The 26,148-nt window shown below is 41.1% G+C and overlaps 1 protein-coding gene across 8 annotated transcripts in view; it reads right to left on the bottom strand.

Moving 5' to 3' along the window:
* Window positions 1–26,148, bottom strand: part of LOC139756517 (6-phosphofructo-2-kinase/fructose-2,6-bisphosphatase-like) — a 444,091-nt gene that overhangs the window by 82,217 nt on the left and 335,726 nt on the right. For all 8 annotated transcript variants that reach the window (XM_071675982.1, XM_071675987.1, XM_071675988.1 and 5 more), the window contains 3 exons: window positions 14,096–14,194; window positions 13,869–13,951; window positions 2,853–3,004 (listed from right to left, as the gene is read on the bottom strand). In XM_071675982.1, coding sequence (XP_071532083.1) covers window positions 2,853–3,004; window positions 13,869–13,951; window positions 14,096–14,194 — 334 coding nt within the window. The remainder of the gene's footprint in view (window positions 1–2,852; window positions 3,005–13,868; window positions 13,952–14,095; window positions 14,195–26,148) is intronic.

Raw genomic sequence — 26,148 nt, 5'->3', positions numbered from 1 at the left:
TATCTCTTTCTCTTCTAACCCCCTCTCTCTATTTGTAGCAAATTGTATCAGTGTTCAAACTCCTCTGTTACACATTTAACAGAACCATCCATAAAAATAATTTATATTTTGGCTATAGAATCAAATTTCTCAATTTAGGTTCTCAAAGAAATAGCTTTATGTAAATCCTAACCTGGATCTTCTTTTGAGTCATGCTTCCTCTCTGGTATCCTTTTCATTGTCTTACTAAGTAAACACTGAGACTCAAGTATTGCACGATATTTTCATTTTCCATGTCACTTAGTGTGAATATAAGATCTAATAATGATGGTGTGTTGGCTACTCTGGTTTTAGTGTGCTCATTAATATGAACTTAAAAGTAAACCTTCCTTTATACACTCTAAAACTTGTCTTCATAATCTTAATCTCCATGAGAATTCAAATTCCTCCTGTCAGTTTAAAAAACTGAAATCCCCATTAGTAATATCTTAACTTTCTGAGAAGTGCATGTCTCACTGCGTCCTGTACCATCATAATTGTGCCTTCGTTGTTATCAAAGAATATCACGTCTAGTCCACAACTATTCTTCAGAGGATTGAAAATTATCAAGACCACTATGCAAGTCTTTTCACCAATTTTGCAGTAATATACTCTTCAAATGGCTCATCAATCTCTGCATAAATAAATGTTTTTCCTTATTACAAAGGCCTGGTCCACTTCTTTGTCTTCTCTTTCCTTCCTTGCCATTATGAATCCCTTCAGAAAGATTAAGTCAGATCTCATCTCTAAAATAAATTTCATCTCTATGACTCCAACAACCCATGGTTTGTTTTCCCTTATTTGGTTCCTGAATTCTAGCTCTTGTTCCATTTACTACTAGTCTTACAGCATTCATAATCACTATTATTGAGACAAAAGTACTTGAAATTCCTCAAATTCTGATCCAGTGGCAGGACTACTTTGCTCTCTAGCCCCTATTTTTACAACTGGTTGTACTTTTAATTTCCCTTTCGCTCTTCCCTTGGAATATCACCTCTGATGATCACACCATTCAATGTCTTCCTGTCATCAAGTTCCTTAGCCTGATTAAGCTCCTTCAAGCTACACAACTCCATATGGAAAGAAATTCTTAATTGTTATCCTCCTATGCCTTGAGCATATACAACATTTACTGCCCATTTTTCTCTACCTGTATCATGGTCTTCTCCCTACCTGAAGTCATCAATGACCTACATCTATCAACCTCACTCTGCACTGTCTTTAGTGCAGGTCAACTGTGTGCTTACTCCTAACCATAATTCAACCATTTACTTGGTTCCTGTCCTACCTGTAATCTGCAAATTTCACTCTTAAACATAGATCCATATATATACATAAACAGACGTGCATATATACACATGTAGATATTCATACCTGCATGCCTTCAATCCATTCCCGAAACCACCCCACCCAACAAGAGCACAGCATCACTGCCCCCCGCTTCAGTGAGGTAGCGCCAGGAAAACAAAAAAAGGCCACATTCATTCACAATCGGTCTCTAGCTGTCATGTGTAATGCATCAAATGCACAACTCCCTATCCACATCCAGGCCCCACACACCTTTCTCTGGTTTACCCTAGACATTTCACATGCCCTGATTAAGTCCACTGACAGCATGACTCTAGTATACCACATCATTCCAATTCACTCTATTTCTTGCAAACCTCTCACCCTCCTATATGTTCTGGCCCTGATCACTCAAAGTCTTTCTCACTCCATCCTTCCACCTCCAATTTGGTCTCCCACTTCTCCATGTTCCCTCTACCTCTGACACAAATATCCTCTTTGTCAACCTTTCCTCACTCAACCACTCCACATGCCCAAACCACTTCAACACAACCTCTTCTGCATATATGTATATGTAAATATGTGAAAATATGACCTTAAGTAATTATGTGAAAATAGTAACCACAAATTTGTAAACATATACCAATAGCGTCCTTAAATAATGATGAGTCATCAAGTGAATGTGAGTCAGAAAACTCATCCTTCAACTGTATCTTCCACTACACTCCTTCCCCTTTACCTTTTACACATATATGATCCATTTAATCATTTCATAATGGAAAATAAACAATCTGAGGACCTTATCATTTTGCTTATATCTTGACTGACGTACTGTACCACAAAGTCACCTGGGGTTTATAGATTTTCATTATTGCTCTTTCTCTAATAAAGTACACTGCCTTCTCTACAGCCTGATGTAGTAATTCACTCAGTCAATCTGATTCAGTATTCTCTGTTTTAATGTTTAAGTATCTACTTAAGGTCCTTCTTTGTTAGCCCTAAAACTATTACCTATTCCCTGCCCTCTAACTCCTTTCACAGTCTCTCATCTCTGTGCAATGGGTAAATCATATGTATGATCTGCTATTAACCCTCTCATAATAATCCCAAGTTCCTTCACACCTTGCTTTTATCCCTACGATAGCCCATATTCCTCTGTCTGTTTTCATTTTTCTTGATCACACTAGTTCAGTAATTATAATCTTTAACAATATAACTCAATTTCCAACTTCTACAAATACTTGCTAGGACTTTTCTTGATACTGGAAATACCTATCCATTCTCTGATTTCTCATCTTGTTTTATCTTTCATTCTGATATACTAAATTCCCTACAGGCTCTGTAATCAAAGAGGTCCCTCTAAAAACACCAAAATTTGCCTCATCAAGTATCTTAGTAGCTCCTTTCATCATTAATTTCTGTCTGCCTCATTCCAGGGGTAGGGTGTGGGCCAACTGCTACAGAAGACTTTGTACATTGGATATGCATGACACTGTTTCTCTTCTTAAATCTAATGATCATATAAAACATGAAAACTGTAAACTCACCAGAGGGTTCATCGAGAAAGTAAGCTAGAAGACAGCGTAAGACTGCTTGGTGTGCAATGAGCAAAACATTCCCTTGGCGCTCTAGTTCCATGATGACTGGTTCAAGGCGAGCTACCAAGTCTTCATAGCTTTCACCCCTGGGGTAACGATAACTGGAAACATACATGATACTGTAAGTTCATTCCCTAAAGAGAGCATTGTACAAGAACCAAATACATTATATAAGATTAATGTCCAACACAGACTTAGAGTTTACAGCAAATAGAATCATACATTTAAGACTACTACTGATCACTGTTCAACTGAAAATCTAATATTCTTCTTATCTATTTACATCTCAGATGTCATTTGCCACAGTGCATTAATGTGGATACTCAGTACAAACTCTGCACTCACATTCACTGACAAATTATTTCATGTTATACTTTTACAGAAGAGTAAACATCTGAAATAAATAACCTATTTCCCTTAAAAAAGAACTACAGTAAGAGTAACTAAGAGAAATATCAGAAATGTGAGAAAACTTTGCTGCTATGAATCACTTGACTATGTTCATGAGATGATAAAATGCTGGAAAAATCAAGTTTTGAACTCAGGAAGCTGCTTATTTCTACATGGGAGCCTAGTGAGCAAGGAAATTAAAAAGCCCTGTTCTCTTCTTGAAATATAAGGTAACATCTCAATTAAAACCCATCTGCTCCTAATGACAAGATCATCTTGCATAAACCACTACTCATCACCATGTCTCAAGCAGACATATGTACAATTCACACACACAAAGATGTAATGTACAGCAATGAACACAGTCAACTTATTCCAACTAAACCCTAAACTACACCACAGAAAGTTAAAACCTTTAGCCACAGCATTGATTTTGAAATGCATTCCCACTGAGTGTTAGTTCAGGAGTACAATACGAAAATGATAAATGGTCCTTTTTTTCTACTTTTATCTTACCAAGGCAAGGCCACAGGATTTCCATATCTGGCAGTATTATTTCTTAAAAACAATATCTGACAGCAAGGATGGGGACAAAAGTAAAATTAAGTACTTATGGTTTGATGCTGGCAGAGGAGCATAAACTTCCTCAAGTGTTACAGGTTTCTTGCTTCTCAAACATATCATGATAAACAAGTTGTCAAGAAAATATAAGAAAAAAAGGCAGGATTTAAAGGGATGAGCAATCCAATCCAACCCATTCATGAGCACTCATCAAAAAGAATCTACAGTAAAACGTTTGTTATAAGAAATGCTTGGGGAGTCAACTATTTCAGAAAAAAACATTTCCAGTTATTTGACTTCTTTAAATATATCAAAATATATTTCTAATTTCATTAAATATCACATAAACATATTTTTTTTATGGAGAGAGGGGTGATTATTGGTTCCCATGCACCAGGTTATGAGAAGAAAGATCATGAGAGGCAAGTGTTTTGGGAGCAGCTGAGTGAGTGGGTTAGTAGTTTTGATGGACGAGACCAGGTTATAGTGATGGGTGAGATGAATGCAAAGGTGAGTAATGTGGCAGTTGAGGGAATAATTGGTGTACATGGGGTGTTCAGTGTAGTAAATGGAAATGGTGAAGAGCTTCTGATTTGTGTGCTGAAAAAGGACTGGTGGTTGGGATACCTGGTTTAAAAAGACAGATATACATTAGTATAAACAAATTAAACAACCATGGAGACATCACACACCCCTGCCGCAAACCTACATTCACTGAGAACCAATCACTTTCCTCTCTTCCTACACGTACACATGCCATACATCCTCGATAAAAACTTTTCACTGCTTCTAACAACTTGGCTCCCACACCATATATTCTTAATACCTTCCACAGAGCATCTTTATCAACTCTATCATATGCCTTCTCCAGATCCATAAATGCTACATACAAATCCATTTGCTTTTCTAAGTATTTCTCACATACATTCTTCAAAGCAAACATCTGATCCACACATCCTCTACCACTTCTGAAACCAACCGCATATGTGTATATATATATATATATATATATATATATTTTTTTTTTGCTTTGTCGCTGTCTCCCGCGTTTGCGAGGCAGCGCAAGGAAACAGACGAAAGAAATGGCCCAACCCACCCCCATACACATGTATATACATACGTCCACACACGCAAATATACATACCTACACAACTTTTCATGGTTATACCCCAGACACTTCACATGCCCTGATTCAATCCACTGTTAGGGAGGTAAATGCAAGAGTTTTGGAAAGAGGGGCAAGTATGAAGTCTGTTGGGGATGAGAGAGCTTGGGAAGTGAGTCAGTTGTTGTTCGCTGATGATACAGCGCTGGTGGCTGATTCATGTGAGAAACTGCAGAAGCTGGTGACTGAGTTTGGTAAAGTGTGTGAAAGAAGAAAGTTAAGAGTAAATGTGAATAAGAGCAAGGTTATTAGGTACAGTAGGGTTGAGGGTCAAGTCAATTGGGAGGTAAGTTTGAATGGAGAAAAACTGGAGGAAGTAAAGTGTTTTAGATATCTGGGAGTGGATCTGGCAGCGGATGGAACCATGGAAGCAGAAGTGGATCATAGGGTGGGGGAGGGGGCGAAAATTCTGGGAGCCTTGAAGAATGTGTGGAAGTCGAGAACATTATCTCGGAAAGCAAAAATGGGTATGTTTGAAGGAATAGTGGTTCCAACAATGTTGTATGGTTGCGAGGCGTGGACTATGGATAGAGTTGTGCGCAGGAGGATGGATGTGCTGGAAATGAGATGTTTGAGGACAATGTGTGGTGTGAGGTGGTTTGATCGAGTAAGTAACGTAAGGGTAAGAGAGATGTGTGGAAATAAAAAGAGCGTGGTTGAGAGAGCAGAAGAGGGTGTTTTGAAATGGTTTGGTCACATGGAGAGAATGAGTGAGGAAAGATTGACCAAGAGGATATATGTGTCGGAGGTGGAGGGAACGAGGAGAAGAGGGAGACCAAATTGGAGGTGGAAAGATGGAGTGAAAAAGATTTTGTGTGATCGGGGCCTGAACATGCAGGAGGGTGAAAGGAGGGCAAAGAATAGAGTGAATTGGAGCGATGTGGTATACCGGGGTTGACGTGCTGTCAGTGGATTGAATCAAGGCATGTGTATGGGGGTGGGTTGGGCCATTTCTTTCGTCTGTTTCCTTGCGCTACCTCACAAACGCGGGAGACAGCGGCAAAAAAAAAAAAAAAAAAAAAAAAAAAAAAAGATTTTGAGTGATTGGGGCCTGAACATGCAGGAGGGTGAAATGCGTGCAAGGAATACAGTGAACTGGAACAATGCGGTATACCGGGGTCATCATGCTGTCAATGGATTGAACCAGGGCATGTGAAGCACATGCGGTAAACCATGTTCTGTGGGGCCTGGATGGATACGTATACTTATGTATATCTCTCTTTTTAAACCAGGTAGTCCCAATCACCAGTCCTTTTTCAGCACATAAATCTACAAGCTCTTCACCATTTCAATTTACAACATTGAACACCCCATGTACACCAATTATTCCCTAAACTGCCACATTACTCACCTTTGCATTCAAATCACCCATCACTATAACCCGCCTTGTGCATCAAAACTACTAACACACTCACTCAGCTGCTCCCGAAACAATTGCCTCTCATGATCTTATGCCCAGGTGCATATGCACCAATAATCACCCATCTCTCTCCATCTACTTTCAGTTTTACCCCATATCTATCTAGAGTTTACTTTCTCACACTCTATCACATACTACCACCACTCCTATTTCAGGTGTAGTGCTACTCCTTCCCTTGCTCTTGTCCTCTCACCAACCTCTGACTTTACTCCCAAAACATTCCCAAACCACTCTTCCCCTTTACCCTTGAGATTCGTTTCACTTAGAGCCAAAACATCCAGGTTCCTTTCCTCAAACATACTACCTATCTCTCCTTTTCCTCATCTTGTTTACATCCACACACATTTAGACACCCCAATCTGAGCCTTCGAGGAGGATGAGCACTCCTGCGTGACTCCTGTTTCCACTTTCAACATATACATACACAGACATATACATATATACATATGTACATATTCATACATGCTGCTTTTATCCATTCCCGTTGCCACTCCGCCACACATGAATTGGCACCCCCTCCCTCCACGTGCACATGAGGTAGCGCTAGGAAAAGAAAATAAAGGCTATTTTGTTCATACTCAGTCTTTAGCTGTCATGTGTAATGCACCGAAACCACAACTCCTTTTCCACATCTAGGCCCCACAAAACTTTCCATGGTTTAACTCCGATGCTTCACATGCCCTGGTTCAATCAAGTGACAGCATGTCAACCCTGGTATACTACATCGTTCCAATTCACTCTATTTCTTGCAGCCTTTCACCCTCTTGTATGTTCAGGCCCCGATCGCTCAAAATCTTTTTCACTCCATCCTTCCACTTCCAATTTGGTCTCCCACTTCTCCTCATTCCCTCCACTTCTGACACATATATCCTCTTCGTCAATCTTTCCTCACTCATTCTCTCCGTGTGACCAAACCATTTCAACACCCTCATCTGCTCTCTCAACCACATCCTTTTTATTGTCACACATCTCTCTTATCCTTTCATTACTTACTCGATCAAATGGACTCACACCACATACTGTCCTCAAACATCTCATTTCCAGCACATCCACCCTCCTCTGCACAACTCTATCTATAGCCCATGCCTCACAACCATATAACATTGTTGGAGCCATCATTCCTTCAAACATACCCATTTTTGCTCTCTGAGATAACATTCTCACCTTCCACACATTCTTCAATGATCCCAGAACCTTCGCCCCTTCCCCCACCCTGTGACTCACTTCTGCTTCCATGGTTCCATCCACTGCAAAATCCATTCCCAGATATCTAACACACTTCACTTCCTCCAATTTTTCTCCATTCAAACTTACCTCCCAAGTGACTTGTCCCTCAACCCTACTGTCCCTAATAACCTTGCTCTTATTCACATTTACTCTCAGCTTTCTTCTTTCACACACTTTACCAGACTCAGTCACCAGCTTCTGCAGTTTCTCACCCGAATCAGCCACCAGCACTGTATCATCAGCGAACAAGAACTGGAAGGTAAGAACGTTATCTCAGAAAGCAAAAATGGGCATGTTTGAAGGAATAGTGGTTCCAACAATGTTATATGGTTGTGAGGCATGGGCTATGGATAGAATTGTGTGACGGAGGGCGGATGTGCTGGAAATGAGATGTTTGAGGACAGTATGTAGTGTGAGTTCATTTGATCGAGTAAGTAATGAAAGGGTAAGAGAGATGTATGACAATAAAAAGGGTGTGGTTGAGAAAGCAGAAGAGGGTGTATTGAAATGGTTTGGTCACTTGGAGAGAATGAGTGAGTAAAGATTGACGAAGAGGACATATGTGTCAGAAGTGGTGGGAAAGAGGAGAAGTGGGAGACCAAATTGGAGGTGGAAGGATGGAGTGAAAAAGATTTTGAGCGATCGGGGCCTGAACATACCCTGTTATTACTTACTCGATCAAACCACCTCACACCACATACTCTCCTCAAACATCTCATTTTCAGCACATCCACCCTCCTCCACACAACTCTATCCATAGCCCATGCCTCGCAACCATATAACATTGCTGGAACCACTATTCCTTCAAACATCCCCATTTTTGCTTTCCGAGATAACGTCCTCGACTTCCACACATTCTTTAACGCTCCCAGAACTTTCGCGCCCTCCCCCACCCTATGATTCACTTCCGCTTCCATGGTTCCATCCGCTGCCAAATCCACTCCCAGATATCTAAAACACTTCACTTCTTCCACTCTGTCTCCATTCAAACTCACCTTCCAACTGACTTGTCCCTCAACCCTACTGTACCTAATAAACCTTGCTCTTATTCACATTTATTCTCAGCTTTCTTCTTTCACACACTTTACCAAACTCAGTCACCAGCTTCTGCAGTTTCTCACACGAATCAGCCACCAGCGCTGTATCATCAGCGAACAACAACTGACTCACTTCCCAAGCTCTTTCATCCACAACATACTGCATACTTGCCCCTCTTTCCAAAACTACTGCATTCACCTCCCTAACAACCCCATCCATAAACAAATTAAACAGCCATGGAGACATCACACACCCCTACCTACATTCACTGAGAACTAATCACTTTCCTCTCTTCCTACACGTACACATGCCTTACATCCAAAAAAAAATTTTCACTGCTTCTAACAATTTGCCTCGCACACCATATATTCTTAATACCTTCCACAGAGCATCTCTATCAACTCTATCATATGCCTTCTCCTGATCCATAAATGCAACATACAAATCCATTTGCTTTTCTAAGCATTTCTCACATACATTCTTCAAAGCAAACACTTGACCCACACATCCTCTACCACTTCTGAAACCACACTGCTCTTCCCCAATCTGATGCTCTGTACATGCCTTTACCCTCTCAATCAATACCCTCTCATATAATTTCCCAGGAATACTTAATAAACTTATACCTCTGTGATTTGAGCACTCACTTTTATCTCCTGTGTCTTTGTACAATGGCACTATGCAAGCATTCCGTCAATCCTCAGGCACCTCACCATGAGTCATACATACATTAAATAACCTTACCAACCAGTCAACAATACAGTCACCCCCTTTTTACTAAATTCCACTGCAATACCATCCAAACCTGCTGCCTTGCCGACTTTCATCTTCCGCAGAGCTTTTACTACCTCTTCTTTGTTTACCAAATCATTTTCCCCAACCCTCTCACCTTGCACACCACTTTGACCAAAACACCCTATATCTGCCACTCTATCATGAAACACATTCAACAAATCTTCAAAATAATCACTCCATCTCCTTCTCACATCACCACTACTTGTTACACCTCCCATTAGCCCCCTTCACTGAAGTTCCCAATTGTTCCCTTGTCTTATGCACTTTATTTACCTCCTTCCAAAACATCTTTTTATTCTCCCTAAAATTTAATGATACTCTCTCACCCCAACTCTCATTTGCCCTCTTTTTCACCTCTTGCACCTTTCTCTTGACCTCCTGCCTCTTTCTTTTATACATCTCCCACTCATCTGCAATTTTTCCCTGCAAAAATCATCCAAATGTCTCTCTCTTCTCTTTCACTAATAATCTTACTTCTTCATCCCACCATTCACTACCCTTTCTAATCTGCCCACCTCCCATGCTTCTCATGCCACAAGCATCTTTTGCGTAAGCCATCACTGCTTCCCTAAATACATCCCATTCCTCCAACACTCTCCTTATGTCCTTTGTTCTTACCTTTTTCCATTCTGTACTCAGTCTCTTCTGGTACTTCCTCACACAAGTCTCCTTCCTAAGCTCACTTACGCTTACCACTCTCTTCACCCCAACATTCTCTCTTCTTTTCTGAAAAACTCTACAAATCTTCACCTTCACCTCCACAAGATAATGATCAGACATCCCTCCAGTTCCACCTCTCAGCACATTACCATCCAAAAGTCTCTCTTTCACGCGCCTATCAATTAACACGTAATCCAATAACGCTCTCTGGCCATCTCTCCTACTTACATACGTATACTTATGTATATCTCTTTTTAAACCAGGTATTCCCAATTACCAGTCCTTTTTCAGCCCATAAATCTACAAGCTCTTCACCATTTCCATTTACAACACTGAACACTCCATGTATACCAATTATTCCCTCAACTGCCATATTACTCACCTTTGCATTCAAATCACGCATCACTATAACCCGGTCTCGTGCATCAAAACTACTAACACACTCGCTCAGCTGCTCCCAAAACACTTGCCTCTCATGATCTTTCTTCTCATGACCAGGTGCATATGCACCAATAATCACCCATCTCTCCCCATCCACTTTTAGTTTTACCCATATCAATCTAGAGTTTACTTTCTTACACTCTATCACATACTCCCACCACTCATGTTTCAGGAGTAGTGCTACTCCTTCCGTTGCTCTTGTCCTCCCACTAACCCCTGACTTACCTCCCAAGACATTCCCAAACCACTCTTCCCCTTTACCCTCGACGTTTTTTCACTCAGAGCCAAAACATCCAATTTCCTTTCCTCAAACATACTACCTATCTCTCCTTTTTTCTAATCTTGATTACATCCACACACATTTAGACACCCCAATCTGAGCCTTCGAGGAGGATGAGCATTCGCTGCGTGACTCCTTCTTCTGTTTCCCCTTTTAGAAAGTTAAAGTATATGGAGGGGAGGGTTTCCAGCCCCCCGCTCCCGTCCCCTTTAGTCACCGTCTACGACACTTGAGGAATGAGTGGGAAGTATTCTTTCTCCCCTATACATATATAAACACACCCACATATACATAACTATACATTTCAATGTATACATACATATACATACAAAGACATATACATATATACAAATGTACATATTCATACTAGCTGCCTTCATCCATATACACTGCCACCTCGCCACAAATGAAAAACAGCACCCCCTCATGCGCATGAGGTAGCACTAGGAAATGACAACAAAGGCCACAATCGTTCACACTCAGTCTCTGGCTGTCATGCGTTATGCACTGAAACCACAGCTCCCTTTCCACATCCAAGCCCCACAACACTTTCCATGGTTTACGCCAGACACTTCACATGCCCTGGTTCCATCCACTGACAGCACGTCCACCCCAGTATACCACATCATTCCAATTCACTCAATTCTTTGTAAGCATTTCATCCTCCTGTATGTTCAGGCCCCAATTGCTCAAAATCTTTTTCACTCCATCCTTCCACCTCCAGTATGGTCTACCACTTCTCCTCGTTCCCTCCACCTCTAACGCATATATCCTCTTTGTCGATCTTTCCTCACTCATTCTTTCCCAGTGACCAAACCACTTCAATACACCCTCTTCTGCTCTCTCAACCAAACTATTTTTATTATCACATCTTTCTTACCCTTCCATTGATTACTCGATCAAACCACCTCACACCACATACTGTCCTCAAACATTTCATTTCCAACACATCCACCCTCCTCCGCACAACCCCATCTATATCCTATGCCCCACAACCATGTAACATTGTTGGAACCACTACTCCTTTAAACATACCCATTTTTTCTCTCCGAGATAACGTTCTCACCTTCCACACATTCTTTAATGCTCCCAGAACCTTTGCCCCCTCCCCAACTCTGTGACTCACTTCCGCTTCCATGGTTTCATCTGCTGCTAAATCTACTCCTAGATATCTAAAACACTTCACTTCCTCCATTCAAACTTACCCCCCAAATGACTTATCTCTCAAATCTACCCAACCTAATAAACCACACTGCTCTTCCCCAATCTGATGCTCTGTACATGCCTTTACCCTCTCAATCAATACCCTCCCATATAATTTCCCAGGAATACTCAACAAACTTATGCCCCTGTAATTTGAACAGTCACCTTTATCCCTTCGCCTTTGTAAAATGGCACTATGCATGCATCCTGCCAATCCTCAGGCACTTCACCACGATCCATCCATACATTGAAAATTCTTACCAACCAATAAATAACACAGTCATCCCCTTTTTCGATAAATTCCACTGCAATACCATTCAAACCCGCTGCCTTGCTGGCTTTCATCTTCCACAAAGCTTTCACTACCACTTCTCTGTTCACCAAACCATTCTCCCTGACCCCTCTCACTTTGTACACCACCTCGCCCAAAACAACCTATACCTGACACTCTATCATCAAACACATTCAACAAATCTTCAAAATATTCACTGCATCTCCTTCTCACTTCATCACTACTGGTTATTACCTCCCCATTTGTCCCTTCACTAAGGTTCCCATTTGTTCTCTTGTCTTATGCACTTTATTTACCTCCTTCTACAGCATCTTTTTATTCTACTTAAGTTTTAATGATACTCTCACCCTAACCCTCATTTGCCCTCTTTTTCACCTCTTGCACCTTTCTCTTGACCTCCTGCCACTTTCTATTATACATCTCCCAATCATTTGCACTACTTCCCTACAAAAATCATCCAAATCCCTCTCTCTTCTCTTTCACTAACAATCTTACTTGTTCATCCCACCATTCACTATCCTTTCTAATCTGCCCTCCTCCCATGCTTCTCATGCCACATGCATCTTTTGCGCAAGCCATCACTGCTTCCCTAAATACATCCCATTCCTCCTCCACTCCCCTTACATCATTTCATCATTTGCTCTCACATTTCGCCATTCTGCACTCAATCTCTCCCGGTACTTCCTCACGAAAGTCTCCACAAGATAGCGATCAGATATCCCTCCAGCTGCCCCTCTGAGCACATTACCATCCAAAAGTCTATCTTTTACACAACTATCAATTAACACATAATCCAATAAAGCCCTCTCACCACCTCTCCTAATCGCATAAGTATACTGTCTTAGGAGTAAAATCAGGGGTCAGTGAGAGGACAAGAGCAAATGAAGGAGTAGCACTCCTCATGAAGTAGGAGTTGTGGGAGTATGTGGTAGAGTGTAAGAAAGTAAACTCTAGATTGAAATGGGTAAAACTGAAAGTGGATGGAGAGAGATGGGTGATTATTGGTGCCTATGCACCTGGTCATGAGAAGAAAGATCATGAGAGGCAAGTGAGTGAGTGAGTAACTTAGCAGCTTTGATGCATGAGACTAGGTTATAGTGATGGATGATTAGATTGCAAAGGTGAGTGATGTGGCAGTTGAGGGTATAATTGGTGTACATAGGGAGTTCAGTGTTGTAAATGGAAATGGTGAAGAGCTTGTGGATTTGTGTGCTGAAAATGGACTGGTGATTGGGAATACCTGGTTTAAAAAGAGAGATATACATGAGTATACATATGACTACTAATATATGGGAAAAATATCATACATGTTCGCATTCCTGGTATCAGCGAGGTAGCTCAAAGAAAAGTTGAAGGAATGGCCTCATTCACTCACATCTGCTTTCTAGCTGATGTGCAGTTACTTAACTTCAAATTACAGGTGATCCTTATCACTGGGTAAAAACTTTCTTACCCAAAAAGTTCATTTCCTAAATCATATGTAATATACATACCTAAACTTATTTTGATCTCGAGCTGCAAAATCGTCAGGGAATTTTTCTTTGATTTCAGCATAAGTCATCTCTTCACATATACCCTGAAACCAATGAAAACTATCAATGACAAGATTTCACAAAAATAACATGGAATTTATTGTAGTAACCACCACTTTACATGTTTGTTCAATCAATTATTTGGAAATGTTCTTCACCAAAGTAATTATATTTTCAAAGATACTCACTGCATCAATTTCATTCAATGCTTTCCACCTCTCTTGGGGAGCATCAATGCCCTCTGCAGTCTGAATTGTCCTCTTCATCCAAGAAGTCCAGACTCGCAGCTAGGATGTAAATACATTATTACTAGATTATGTACATTCTTGTACATTATGTACATCCTTGCGCTACCTCGCAGGAGCGGGAGACAGCGACAAAGCAAAATAAAAAAATATAAAAAAATAATATACATTCTAATTAAATACACAAGTTTATTCTAATAAGTTTTACCAGTTCCAGTAAAATACACAACACATCCTCCTGGTCATCTCAAAAATAAACCATTTAGTTTCACTTTCAAAATCTTAACTCTTAATCCTCTAGAATGTCTTACCTGTTGTCTCTGTAAATTTGCTTTAAAAATTCTTACCACAAAAGATACTAATATTCTTATTTTCTTTTACTTTGAAACAATGGCAGGCTTAACAAAAGTGCTACATCAGCCAGAACAGATAACCCAGATTGTTTCCTGTGATACAGTGCACTTGGTCTGTCTCTAGTAAGTGGCCCATTGTGGGTGGAGACAGATGGCAGTCTACCAGCAGTAAGGTCTCATGAGTATGAAAAAAGAAAATGGTAAGGGCAAAAGGTTGGAACATTTTATGTTAAAGTAATAAAAAATAAGGAAAGGAATGAGGCTCCATAAATGGATGGCATGCTCAATGTGCATAGAACAGGAGAAACATATTAATTTCTATAATCAAGCAAATCTTCCTGCAAATGACATCATGGCCTTACATTTTGCCAAATTTCAGTCTTGAATCCCAGTGGCTCTTAGAAGTAACCCAGCTTTATGGGGAAAATAGATCTGGGTAACAGAGGGCAGGTGATGGCTCTAGCTTAAAAACACTTTACAAGACCAAAACTAATTTTGTTTTGGAGCCGATCTATCACCTGCCCTTCTTATTACTTTTTATCAGAGAAAAAGAAAAGGGAGCGGACTTGTATGCATACTTTAGCTCTCCATAAAATATTAAACTGTGTAACACAATTTTTCGTTCCTGGGTAAAAAGAGTCATTTCTTAATTGCTTATGCAAAAAAGTAGAGAAAAAGGCTATTATTCCCTTCAAACTTTGCTTTTGTGATGGACAATGATATTTTGAAATTTATCTATTTCCAATTGCACATTTTTATTCACATAAAGTCAGAAAAACAACATATAAATCAATATTAACATGTACTTACACTAATGTTCAACAAAAGTGATCACAAAAGAATTAGAAGTGAGTAGTTTTTCAAGATTTACAATTTCACTGTAAATCACTTTCACCTGGTAGCAGCATTCAAAGTCCAGTATATCCTGGTGGAAGTGCTCACCTTGCTCTTCCAAATACACTCCCATGTTCTCCTTGAATTTATCAAGGTGAGCATCAAGGATATGGACTTTGAGGGACGTCCTACAGCATATTTTGCCATAGTTCTTCTCCATAGTCTCATCCAGCTTCACATAGTTTTCGGCCTTGTGATTGCCTAGGAAACCCAAAACCACTGTGACATAGCTGTACCAAGGTGCTTCCTCCTTCTAGTGAGGTTCTTGGAAAATGCCTTGTACTCTAGGACGTTTATCTGTGGTCCAATGAAGACCCCGGCTTTGATCTTTGCCTCAGACAGCTTATGGAAGACTTTAAGGTGCTTGAAAGCTGCAGACTCCTTATCTAGAGCTGCGACAAAATTGTTTCATAAGGCTTAGTTTAATGAGAAGTTGTGGCATCAACACCTTTCAGGGTCCACCAGTGGCTCCCACCTGACATTGTTCATCCCCATGGAGAATTAGGTCCACTGAGGTCAGTCCTGCCCCTCGCAGTGTCCCTGCTGTCCCAAAGGCAAAGAAAGCAGGGAAACTTGGTAAAACCACCTTGGAGACCCATCAAGAGTGCCACCATTCAGAAGTCTGACCTCCCAGCTGTACTCATCATACTTCAAGGCATCTAGCAAGGTCTTGACTCTGTTGTATTCTTCTTTGAGGTGCAATGTATCAGCCAGGGGAAGAGACAGGTACTTGTTCCCCATTATGGAGCAGCACAGCTTTGAGACTCCTGGATGAGCTGTCAACAAAGAGGTGCCACTCATTTGGGTTACAAGCAATTTTGATTGCCTTGAACAGACTGATTACAATGTGGCAGAAGCAGAGCCCATCTTGACAGGTGAAGAACTGGAAAACCCTAAGCAACATTTCCTCTGATCTGCACTTTGCACACTTTCATCCAACAACCTCCAATGCTTGAGCCTAGATGTCAAAAGTTTGGGATTGAACTCTGTGACACCAAGATCTCTGATCAAGTCACTGAGGTCTTTTTGATTGGGGTAGTATGGGTTTCTCTCCTTTTTTTTTTTTTTTTTTTATACTTTGTCGCTGTCTCCCGCGTTTGCGAGGTAGCGCAAGGAAACAGACGAAAGAAATGGCCCAACCCCCCCCCCATACACATGTACATACACACGTCCACACACGCAAATATACATACCTACACAGCTTTCCATGGTTTACCCCAGACGCTTCACATGCCTTGATTCACTCCACTGACAGCACGTCAACCCCTGTATACCACATCGCTCCAATTCACTCTATTCCTTGCCCTCCTTTCACCCTCCTGCATGTTCAGGCCCCGATCACACAAAATCTTTTTCACTCCATCTTTCCACCTCCAATTTGGTCTCCCTCTTCTCCTCGTTCCCTCCACCTCCGACACATATATCCTCTTGGTCAATCTTTCCTCACTCATTCTCTCCATGTGCCCAAACCATTTCAAAACACCCTCTTCTGCTCTCTCAACCACGCTCTTTTTATTTCCACACATCTCTCTTACCCTTACGTTACTTACTCGATCAAACCACCTCACACCACACATTGTCCTCAAACATCTCATTTCCAGCACATCCATCCTCCTGCGCACAACTCTATCCATAGCCCACGCCTCGCAACCATACAACATTGTTGGAACCACTATTCCTTCAAACATACCCATTTTTGCTTTCCGAGATAATGTTCTCGACTTCCACACATTCTTCAAGGCTCCCAAAATTTTCGCCCCCTCCCCCACCCTATGATCCACTTCCGCTTCCATGGTTCCATCCGCTGACAGATCCACTCCCACATATCTAAAACACTTCACTTCCTCCAGTTTTTCTCCATTCAAACTCACCTCCCAATTGACTTGACCCTCAACCCTACTGTACCTAATAACCTTGCTCTTATTCACATTTACTCTTAACTTTCTTCTTCCACACACTTTACCAAACTCAGTCACCAGCTTCTGCAGTTTCTCACATGAATCAGCCACCAGCGCTGTATCATCAGCGAACAACAACTGACTCACTTCCCAAGCTCTCTCATCCCCAACAGACTTCATACTTGCCCCTCTTTCCAAAACTCTTGCATTTACCTCCCTAACAACCCCATCCATAAACAAATTAAACAACCATGGAGACATCACACACCCCTGCCGCAAACCTACATTCACTGAGAACCAATCACTTTCCTCTCTTCCTACACGTACACATGCCTTACATCCTCGATAAAAACTTTTCACTGCTTCTAACAACTTGCCTCCCACACCATATATTCTTAATACCTTCCACAGAGCATCTCTATCAACTCTATCATATGCCTTCTCCAGATCCATAAATGCTCTCTCCTTAGCTGCGTCTATGAAATTGTAATCTGGATCTATAAAGTCTTCTTCCCCTCTGACTTGCTGGTTTGTTCTGAAGGCAGCTGCTCTCTCTCCGAAGGAGTGGGTACACGGTGCTCAGGGCTGTGTGGCACCAGGGCAATGGATGATGGAAGGCCTGGATAGGTGATAGCAGGTGGAGTCTTGCTAGTCCAATGTTTGGAAGGGTCCACCATGCAGAAGCAGCAATTACTTGAATGGTCAGTGGGTTCCTGCCAAATTAATGGGATTGTAGTGATCTTCATGGCACTTTTTCCCTCTGTACCACCCTGCAAAAGAACAATATAAAATTGTGGTTATCTATGAATTTATTTCACCCATGACTAATGCATAAGAGACTCTCTCAACATATTCCATATACAATATTTTTTCAATAACACTGAAAATATCTTTTTTATTTTTCTAAATTCAAACAAATTAAAATCTTAAAAATTCTGCCATCCAAATGAGCAACAATAGTCTATCTTACCTTCCAGAGTTTTTTTGCAAAGCTTGCAAATGAAATGAGGTGCCCAGAATTTGTCTTGATCCCCGACAGGCAGTGAAATATGCCTTGTAGGCCTCGCACAGCTGATGCTGCCACGGAGTACTTTTTCAATCATTTTGATAATTGGCTGCAGACATAGCAAAATGCGTCTGCAGGATACTTGCAGCCTCTAAATGCCATCTTAGGTAAATGTAAGTATATGTATCCACTTAGGCAGCTAGATCTAAACTGAAATGGATGGCTTAAGGCCCTTAAATTTATTCATAGCACATTCATAATACTTAATCGCTATTTCCCGCATCAGCAAGGTAGTGCCAGGAAACAGACAAAGAGTGACCCATCCACTCATATACACACACATATACATAGATGCCCAAACATGCACACGTACATACATAAACATAACATATACACACACTCATAAACATGTATACACATGTACATATTCATACTTGCTTGCCTTTATGCATTCCTGTCGCTACCCTGCCACTCAGGAAAACAGTATCTCTGCCCCGCACTCCAGTGAGGTAGCTCCAGAAAACAGAAAAACAGGCCACATTCGTTCACACTCAGTCTCTAGCTGTCATGTGTAATGCACCAAAACCACAGCTCCCTATCCATTTCTAGGCCCCACAGACCTTTCCATGGTTTACCCCAGATGCTTCACATGCGCTGGTTCAGTCCATTGACAGCACGCTGACCCCAGTTTACCACATCATTCCAATTCACTCTATTCCTTGCACACCTCTCACCCTCCTGTAAGTTCAGTCCCCAATTGCTAAAAATCTTTTTCACTCCATCCTTCCACCTCCAATTTAGTCTCCCACCTCTCCTTGTTCCCTTCACCTCTGACACATATATCCTCTTTGTCAATCTCTCCTCACTCATTCTCTCTATATGTCCAAACCACTTCAACACACCCTCTTCTGCTCTCTTAACCACACTCTTTTTATTTCCACACATCTCTCTTACCCTTTCATTACTTACTCGATCAAACCTCCTCACATTTCATATTGTCCTCAAACATTTCATTTCCAACATATCCACCCTCCTCTGTACAACCCTATCTATAGCCCATTCCTTCAAACATATCCATTTTTGCTCTCTGAGATAACGTTCTCTTCTTCCTCATTCTTCATCACTCCCAAAACCTTCAACCCCTCGCCCAACCTGTGACTCACTTCCCCTTCCATGGTTTCCATATATCTAAAACACTTCATTTCCTCCAATTTTTCTCCATTCAAACTTCCATTCCAATTAATTTGTCCCTCAACCATAGTGAACCTAACAACCTTGCTCTTATTCACATTTACTCTCAGCTTTCTCCTTTAACACACTTTTCCAAACTCAGTCACCAATCTCTGCAATTTCTCACCCAAATCAGCCACTAGGGCTGTATCATCAGCGAACAACAACTGACTCACTTCTCAGGACCTTTCATCCACAAGAGACTACATACCTGCCCCTCTCTCCAAAACTCTTGCATTTACCTCCCTAAATATTTAACCCTATCCATATACAAATTAAACAACCAGCTACTCAGCAATGAATCCATCTGGAATGTTCTGAAAAATAGGGAAATTTCAAAATATCACTATCCTAATCACAAAAGCAAAGTTTCAAAGGAATATTAGAAATTTTTTATGCTTTTTAGACAGAATCAATTAGAAAATAACACATTACAAACAAAAAAAAATGTTACACTGTTATGTTAAAAGTTATATACAGGGGAACAGATGCCAACATGCACTGTGCTACATGACATCTTAAAAAGGAATACACATTACTGAGGCAAAAACACATGTACTTTGATGTGTGATGCATCTTATGTTCTTGTGTGCCTTTAATACAGCAATAAATGCTTTACAGTGTCTTTCCATACCTTATGTGCCTCTTTATATGCTTATTAACCCATTCACCTTTATGATAAAACCTGCATTTCTATGTGCTGTGAAGAGTTATATATTATTATTATCATTATTATACTTTGTCGCTGTCTCCTGTGTTAGTGATGTAGCGCAAGGAAACAGAAGAAAGAATGGCCCAACCCACCCACATACACATGTATATACATACACGTCCACACACGCACATATACATACCTATACATCTCAACGTATACATATATATACACACACAGACATATACATATATAAACATGTACATAATTCATAGTCTGCCCTTACTCATTCCCATCACCACCCCGCCACACATGAAATGACAACACCCTCCCCCTGCATGTGCGTGAGGTAGCGCTAGGAAAAGACAACAAAGGCCAAATTCATTCACACTCAGTCTCTAGCTGTCAAGTATAATGCATCGAAACCACAGCTCCCTTTCTACATCCAGGCATCACAAAACTTTCCATGGTTTACCCCAGACGCTTCACATGCCCTGGTTCAATCCAATGACATCACATCGACCCCGGAATACCACATCGTTCCAATTCACTCTATTCCTTGCACGCCTTTCACCCTCCTGCATGTTCAGGCCCCAATCACTCAGAATCTTTTTCACTCCATCCTTTCACCTCCAATTTGGTCTCCCACTTCTCCTCGTTCCCTCCACCTCTGACACATCTATCCTCTTTGTCAATCTTTCCTCACTCATTCTCTCCATGTGACCAAACTATTTCAAAACACCCTCCTCTGTTCTCTCAACCACATTCTTTTTATTACCACACAGCTCTCTTACCCTTTCATTACTTACTTGGTCAAACCACCTCACACCACATATTGTAGTCAAACATCTCATTTCCAGCACATCCACCCTCCTCCACACAACTCTATCTATAGCCTACGCCTCGCAACCATATAACATTGTTGGAACCACTATTCCTTCAAACATACCCATTTTAGCTTTCCAATATTATCTTCTCCACTTCCATACATTTTTCAACGCTCCCCCACCCTATGATTCACTTCCGATTCCATGGTTCCATCCGTTGCCAAATCCACTCCCAGATATCTAAAACACTTAACTTCCTCCAGTTTTTTCTCCATTCAAACTTACCTCCCAATTGACTTGACCCTCAACCCTACTGTACCTAATAACCTTGCTCTTATTCACATTTACTCTCAGCTTTCTCCTTTCACAAACTTTACCAAACTCAGTCACCAGCTTCTGCAGTTTCTCACTGGAATCAGCCACCAGCGTTGTATCATCAGCGAACAACAACTGACTCACTTCCCAAGCTCTCATCCACAACAGACTGCATACTTGCCCCTCTTTCCAAAACTCTTGCATTCACCTCCCTAACAACCTCATCCATAAACAAATTAACCATGGAGACATCACACACCCCTGCCACAAACCATCATTCACTGAGAACCAATCACTTTCCTCTCTTCCTACTCGTACACATGCCTTACATCCTCAATAATAACTTTTCACTGCTTCTAATAACTTGCCTCCCACACCATATATTCTTAATACCTTCCACAGAGCATCTCTATCAACTCTATCATATGCCTTCTCCAGATCCATAAATGCTACAAACAAATCCATTTGCTTTCCTAGGTATTTTTCACATACATTCTTCAATGCAAACACCTGATCCACACATCCTCTACCACTTCTGAAACCACACTGCTCTTCCCCAATCTGATGCTCTGTACATGCCTTCACCCTCTCAATCAAACCCACTGCCTTACCGGCTTTCATCTTCCGCAAAGCACTTACTACCTCTTCTCTGTTTACCAAATCATTCTCCCTAACCCTCTCACTTTGCACACCACCTCGACCAAAACACCCTATATCTGACACTCTATCATCAAACACATTCAACAAACCTTCAAAATACTCACCCCATCTCCTTCTCACATCACCACTACTTGTTATCACCTCCCCATTTGCCCCCTTCACTGATGTTCCCATTTGTTCCCTTGTCTTACGCACTTCATTTACCTCCTTCCTAAACATCTTTTTTTTTTTTTTTTGCTTTGTCGCTGTCTCCCGCGTTTGCGAGGTAGCGCAAGGAAACAGACGAAAGAGATGGCCCATCCCACCCCCATACACAATGTATATACATACACGTCCACACACGCAAATATACATACCTATACATCTCAATGTACACATATATATACATCTTTTTATTCTCCCTAAAATCTAATGATACTCTCTCATCCCAACTCTCATTTGCCCTCTTTTTCACCTCTTGCACCCTTCTCTTGACCTCCTGCCTCTTTCTTTTCTACATCTCCCACTCATTTGCATTTTTTCCCTGCAAAAATCATCCAAATGCCTTTCTCTTATCTTTCACTAATAAACTTACTTCATCCCACCACTCACTACCCTTTTTAATCTGCCCACCTCCCTCGCTTCTCATGCCATGAGCATCTTTTGTATAAGCCATCACTGCTTCCCTAGATGCATCCCATTCCTCCCCCACTCCCCTTACGTTCTCTGTTCTCACCTTTTTCCATTCTGTACTCAATCTCTCCTGGTTCTTCCTCACACAAGTCTCCTTCCCAAGCTCACTTACTCTCACCACTCTCTTCACCCCAACATTCTCTCTTCTTTTCTGATAACCTCTACAAATCTTCACCTTCGCCTCCACAAGATAATGATCAGACATCCCTCCAATTGCACCTCTCAGCACATTAACATCCAAAAGTCTCTCTTTCTCGCACCTATCAATTAACATGTAATCCAATAACGCTCTCTGGCCATCTCTCCTACTTACATACATATACTTATGTATATCTCGCTTTTTAAACCAGGTATTCCCAATCACTAGTCCTTTTTCAGCACACAAATCTACAAGCTCTTCACCATTTCCATTTACAACACTAAACACCCCATGTACACCAATTATTCCCTCAACTGCCACTTTACTCACCTTTGCATTTAAATCACCCATCACTATAACTCGGTCTTGTGCATCAAAACTACTAACACCCTCACTCAGCTGCTCCCAAAACACTTGCCTCTCATGATCTTTCTTCTCATGCCCAGGTGCATATGCACCAATAATCACCCATCTCTCTCCATCCATTTTCAGTTTTACCCATATCAATCTAGAGTGTTCCTTCTCACACTCTATCACATATTCCCACCACTCCTGTTTCAAGAGTAGTGCTACTTCTTCCCTTGCTCTTGTCCTCTCACTAACCAGAGACTTTACTTCCAAGACATTCCCAAACCACTCTTCCCCTTTACCCTTGAGCTTCATTTCACTCAGAGCCAAAACATCCAGGTTCCTTTCCTCAAACATACTACCTATCTCTCCTTCTTTCTCATCTTGGTTACATCCACACACATTTAGACAACCCAATCTGAGCCTTCGAGGAGGATGAGCACTCCTCGCGTGACTCCTTCTTCTGTAATAAAAGTGTACAAATGAAATCGTCAGCTTCCTGTTTGATGTACATGCATCATACAGGATGGAGTGATGGATTGAGGCAATGTCCACCAACACAATCAGTACAACAGGTGGCACATAAATGCTTACAGCAAAAACTAATTTGTGATGCAGTTTTGGTATTAAATTACACTCATTTGTTTACAAATAACTCTTCTACAATACTATATACATGAAACAGTATATATTATAAAAACTTCATCTTTAAAATTGAGTTTGTTTGGATATGTCCCATTGAAGCACTGTAAAGCAACAAAACCTCAAATCTATTACCTCAGCTGGAAGGTAAATCTTTACTGTAATTTTCAATTTGTGACACTGTATTTGCTCTTATGTTTTCTAAAATGCATGTTTGTAAATGATTGCTTTATAATACTGTTTAAACCAAACAGTAAATAGCTTAGGTAATTAAAAACCTAATCAACAACCACTCTGGTTCTCCCTAACAGGGTTTTGTCGCATGAAAACATGTCTCTGACAACCTGAACAAAGAATTCCTGGAAAAATCAGTATCAAACTCTAACATCAATGCATCCCACATGCATTCTCCACATTACAATACTGATATCCCCAGTATAATGACAGTTCTACTATCTATCTATACCTCTGATGCCTCTTCCCTCTGGGAACTTCCATTAAGGGGGTAGCCACAGCAAAAGACTCTACTTATCTCTGTCCTTACATGCTTCCCTCACATACACTATTCCATGTATTCTTCCACCATTTTCCCCCTCTAATACTTTTCCACTCTATTTCATGCGAGAAACTGCAGAAGCTGGTGACTGAGTTCGGTAAAGTGTGTGAATGAAGAAAGTTGAGAGTAAATGTGAATAAGAGCAAGGTTATTAGGTACAGTAGGGTTGAGGGTCAAGTTAATTGGGAGGTAAGTTTGAATGGAGAAAAACTGGAGGAAGTAAAGTGTTTTAGATATCTGGGAGTGGATCTGGCAGCGGATGGAACCATGGAGGCGGAAGTGAGTCATAGGGTGAGGGAGGGGGCGAAAATTCTGGGAGCCTTGAAGAATGTTTGGAAGTTGAGAACATTATCTCGGAAAGCAAAAATGGGTAAGTTTGAAGGAATAGTGGTCCAACAATGTTGTATGGTTGCGAGGCGTGGGCTATGGATAGAGTTGTGCGCAGGAGGGTGGATTTGCTGGAAATGAGATGTTTGAGGACAATATGTGGTGTGAGATGGTTTGATCGAGTAAGCAATGTAAGGGTAAGAGAGATGTAAGGTAATAAAAAGAGTGTGGTTGAGAGAGCAGAAGAGGTGTTTTGAAATGGTTTGGTCACATGGAGAGAATGAGTGAGGAAAGACTGACCAAGAGGATATATGTGTCAGAGGTGGAGGGAACAAGGAGAAGTGGGAGACCAAATTGGGGATGGAAAGATGGAGTGAAAAAGATTTTGAGTGATCAGGGCCTGAACATGCAAGAGGGTGAAAGGCGTGCAAGGAATAGACTGAATTGGAACGATGTGGTATACCGGGGTCGACGTGCTGTCAATGGATTGAACCAAGGCATGTGAAGCGTCTGGGGTAAACCATGGAAAGTTCTGTGGGGCCTGGATGTGGAAAGGGAGCTGTGGTTTCGGTGCATTATTACATGACAGCTAGAGACTGAGTGTGAACGAATGGGGCTTTTGTTGTCTTTTCCTAGCGCTACCTTGCACACATGAGGGGGGAGGGGGTTGTTATTCCATGTGTGGCGGGGTGGCGATGGGAATAAATAAAGGCAGACAGTATGCATTATGTACATGTGTATATATGTATACGTCTGTGTGTGTATATATATGTATACATAGAGATGTATAGGTATGTATATTTGCGTGTGTGGACGTGTATGTATATACATGTGTATGTGGGTGGGTTGGGCCATTCTTTCATCTGTTTCCTTGCGCTACCTCGCTAACGTGGGAGACTGCGACAAAGCAAAATAAATATAATAAATAATATAATCTCCTTGTAAACTACCCATCTTGCATTCTTTTCACACGCCTAAGCCACCTCAAAGTACCACAATTCACCCACTCTACCATTCCACAATTCATTCCCTTTTCATTCCCTGCAATATCACATCTCTCATGCACCCCCTCATTTCTTTCTTCTTTCCATCTAGCCATACCACAAGCTCCTCTCAAACAGCTCATTTCCACAGCCTGGATTCTTGAACTATGTGACTCATTCCATGTCCATATTTTGGCTGCATAGATTAGGAGTGGGAAAACCATGTTGTCCCTTAATCCTTTCTTTACTTCTGTACTCACACGTCTAACCTTCACTATTCTATTAAGGGACCCAATGATTCTTTCTACCCTGTAATGCTCTCTTCCTCATCTCTCCTTCCATATCACCAAACTTACCACAGAAGCTCCAAAATACTTAAATTCTCTCACCTCTTCCAGTCTTCTTCTATTTCTATAACATGGTTTAGTAAACTTTCTTCTTTCATTCTAAAGGGTTTTGCAAAATCTATACTTTCACTGTTTCCTTTCATAAAC

The sequence above is a fragment of the Panulirus ornatus genome, chromosome 22, assembly GCF_036320965.1.
Source record: "Panulirus ornatus isolate Po-2019 chromosome 22, ASM3632096v1, whole genome shotgun sequence".
In the NCBI taxonomy this organism is placed as follows: domain Eukaryota; kingdom Metazoa; phylum Arthropoda; class Malacostraca; order Decapoda; family Palinuridae; genus Panulirus; species Panulirus ornatus.
Note: the sequence above shows the minus strand (reverse complement) of the source record. Positions and strands in the feature narration are given on the sequence as shown.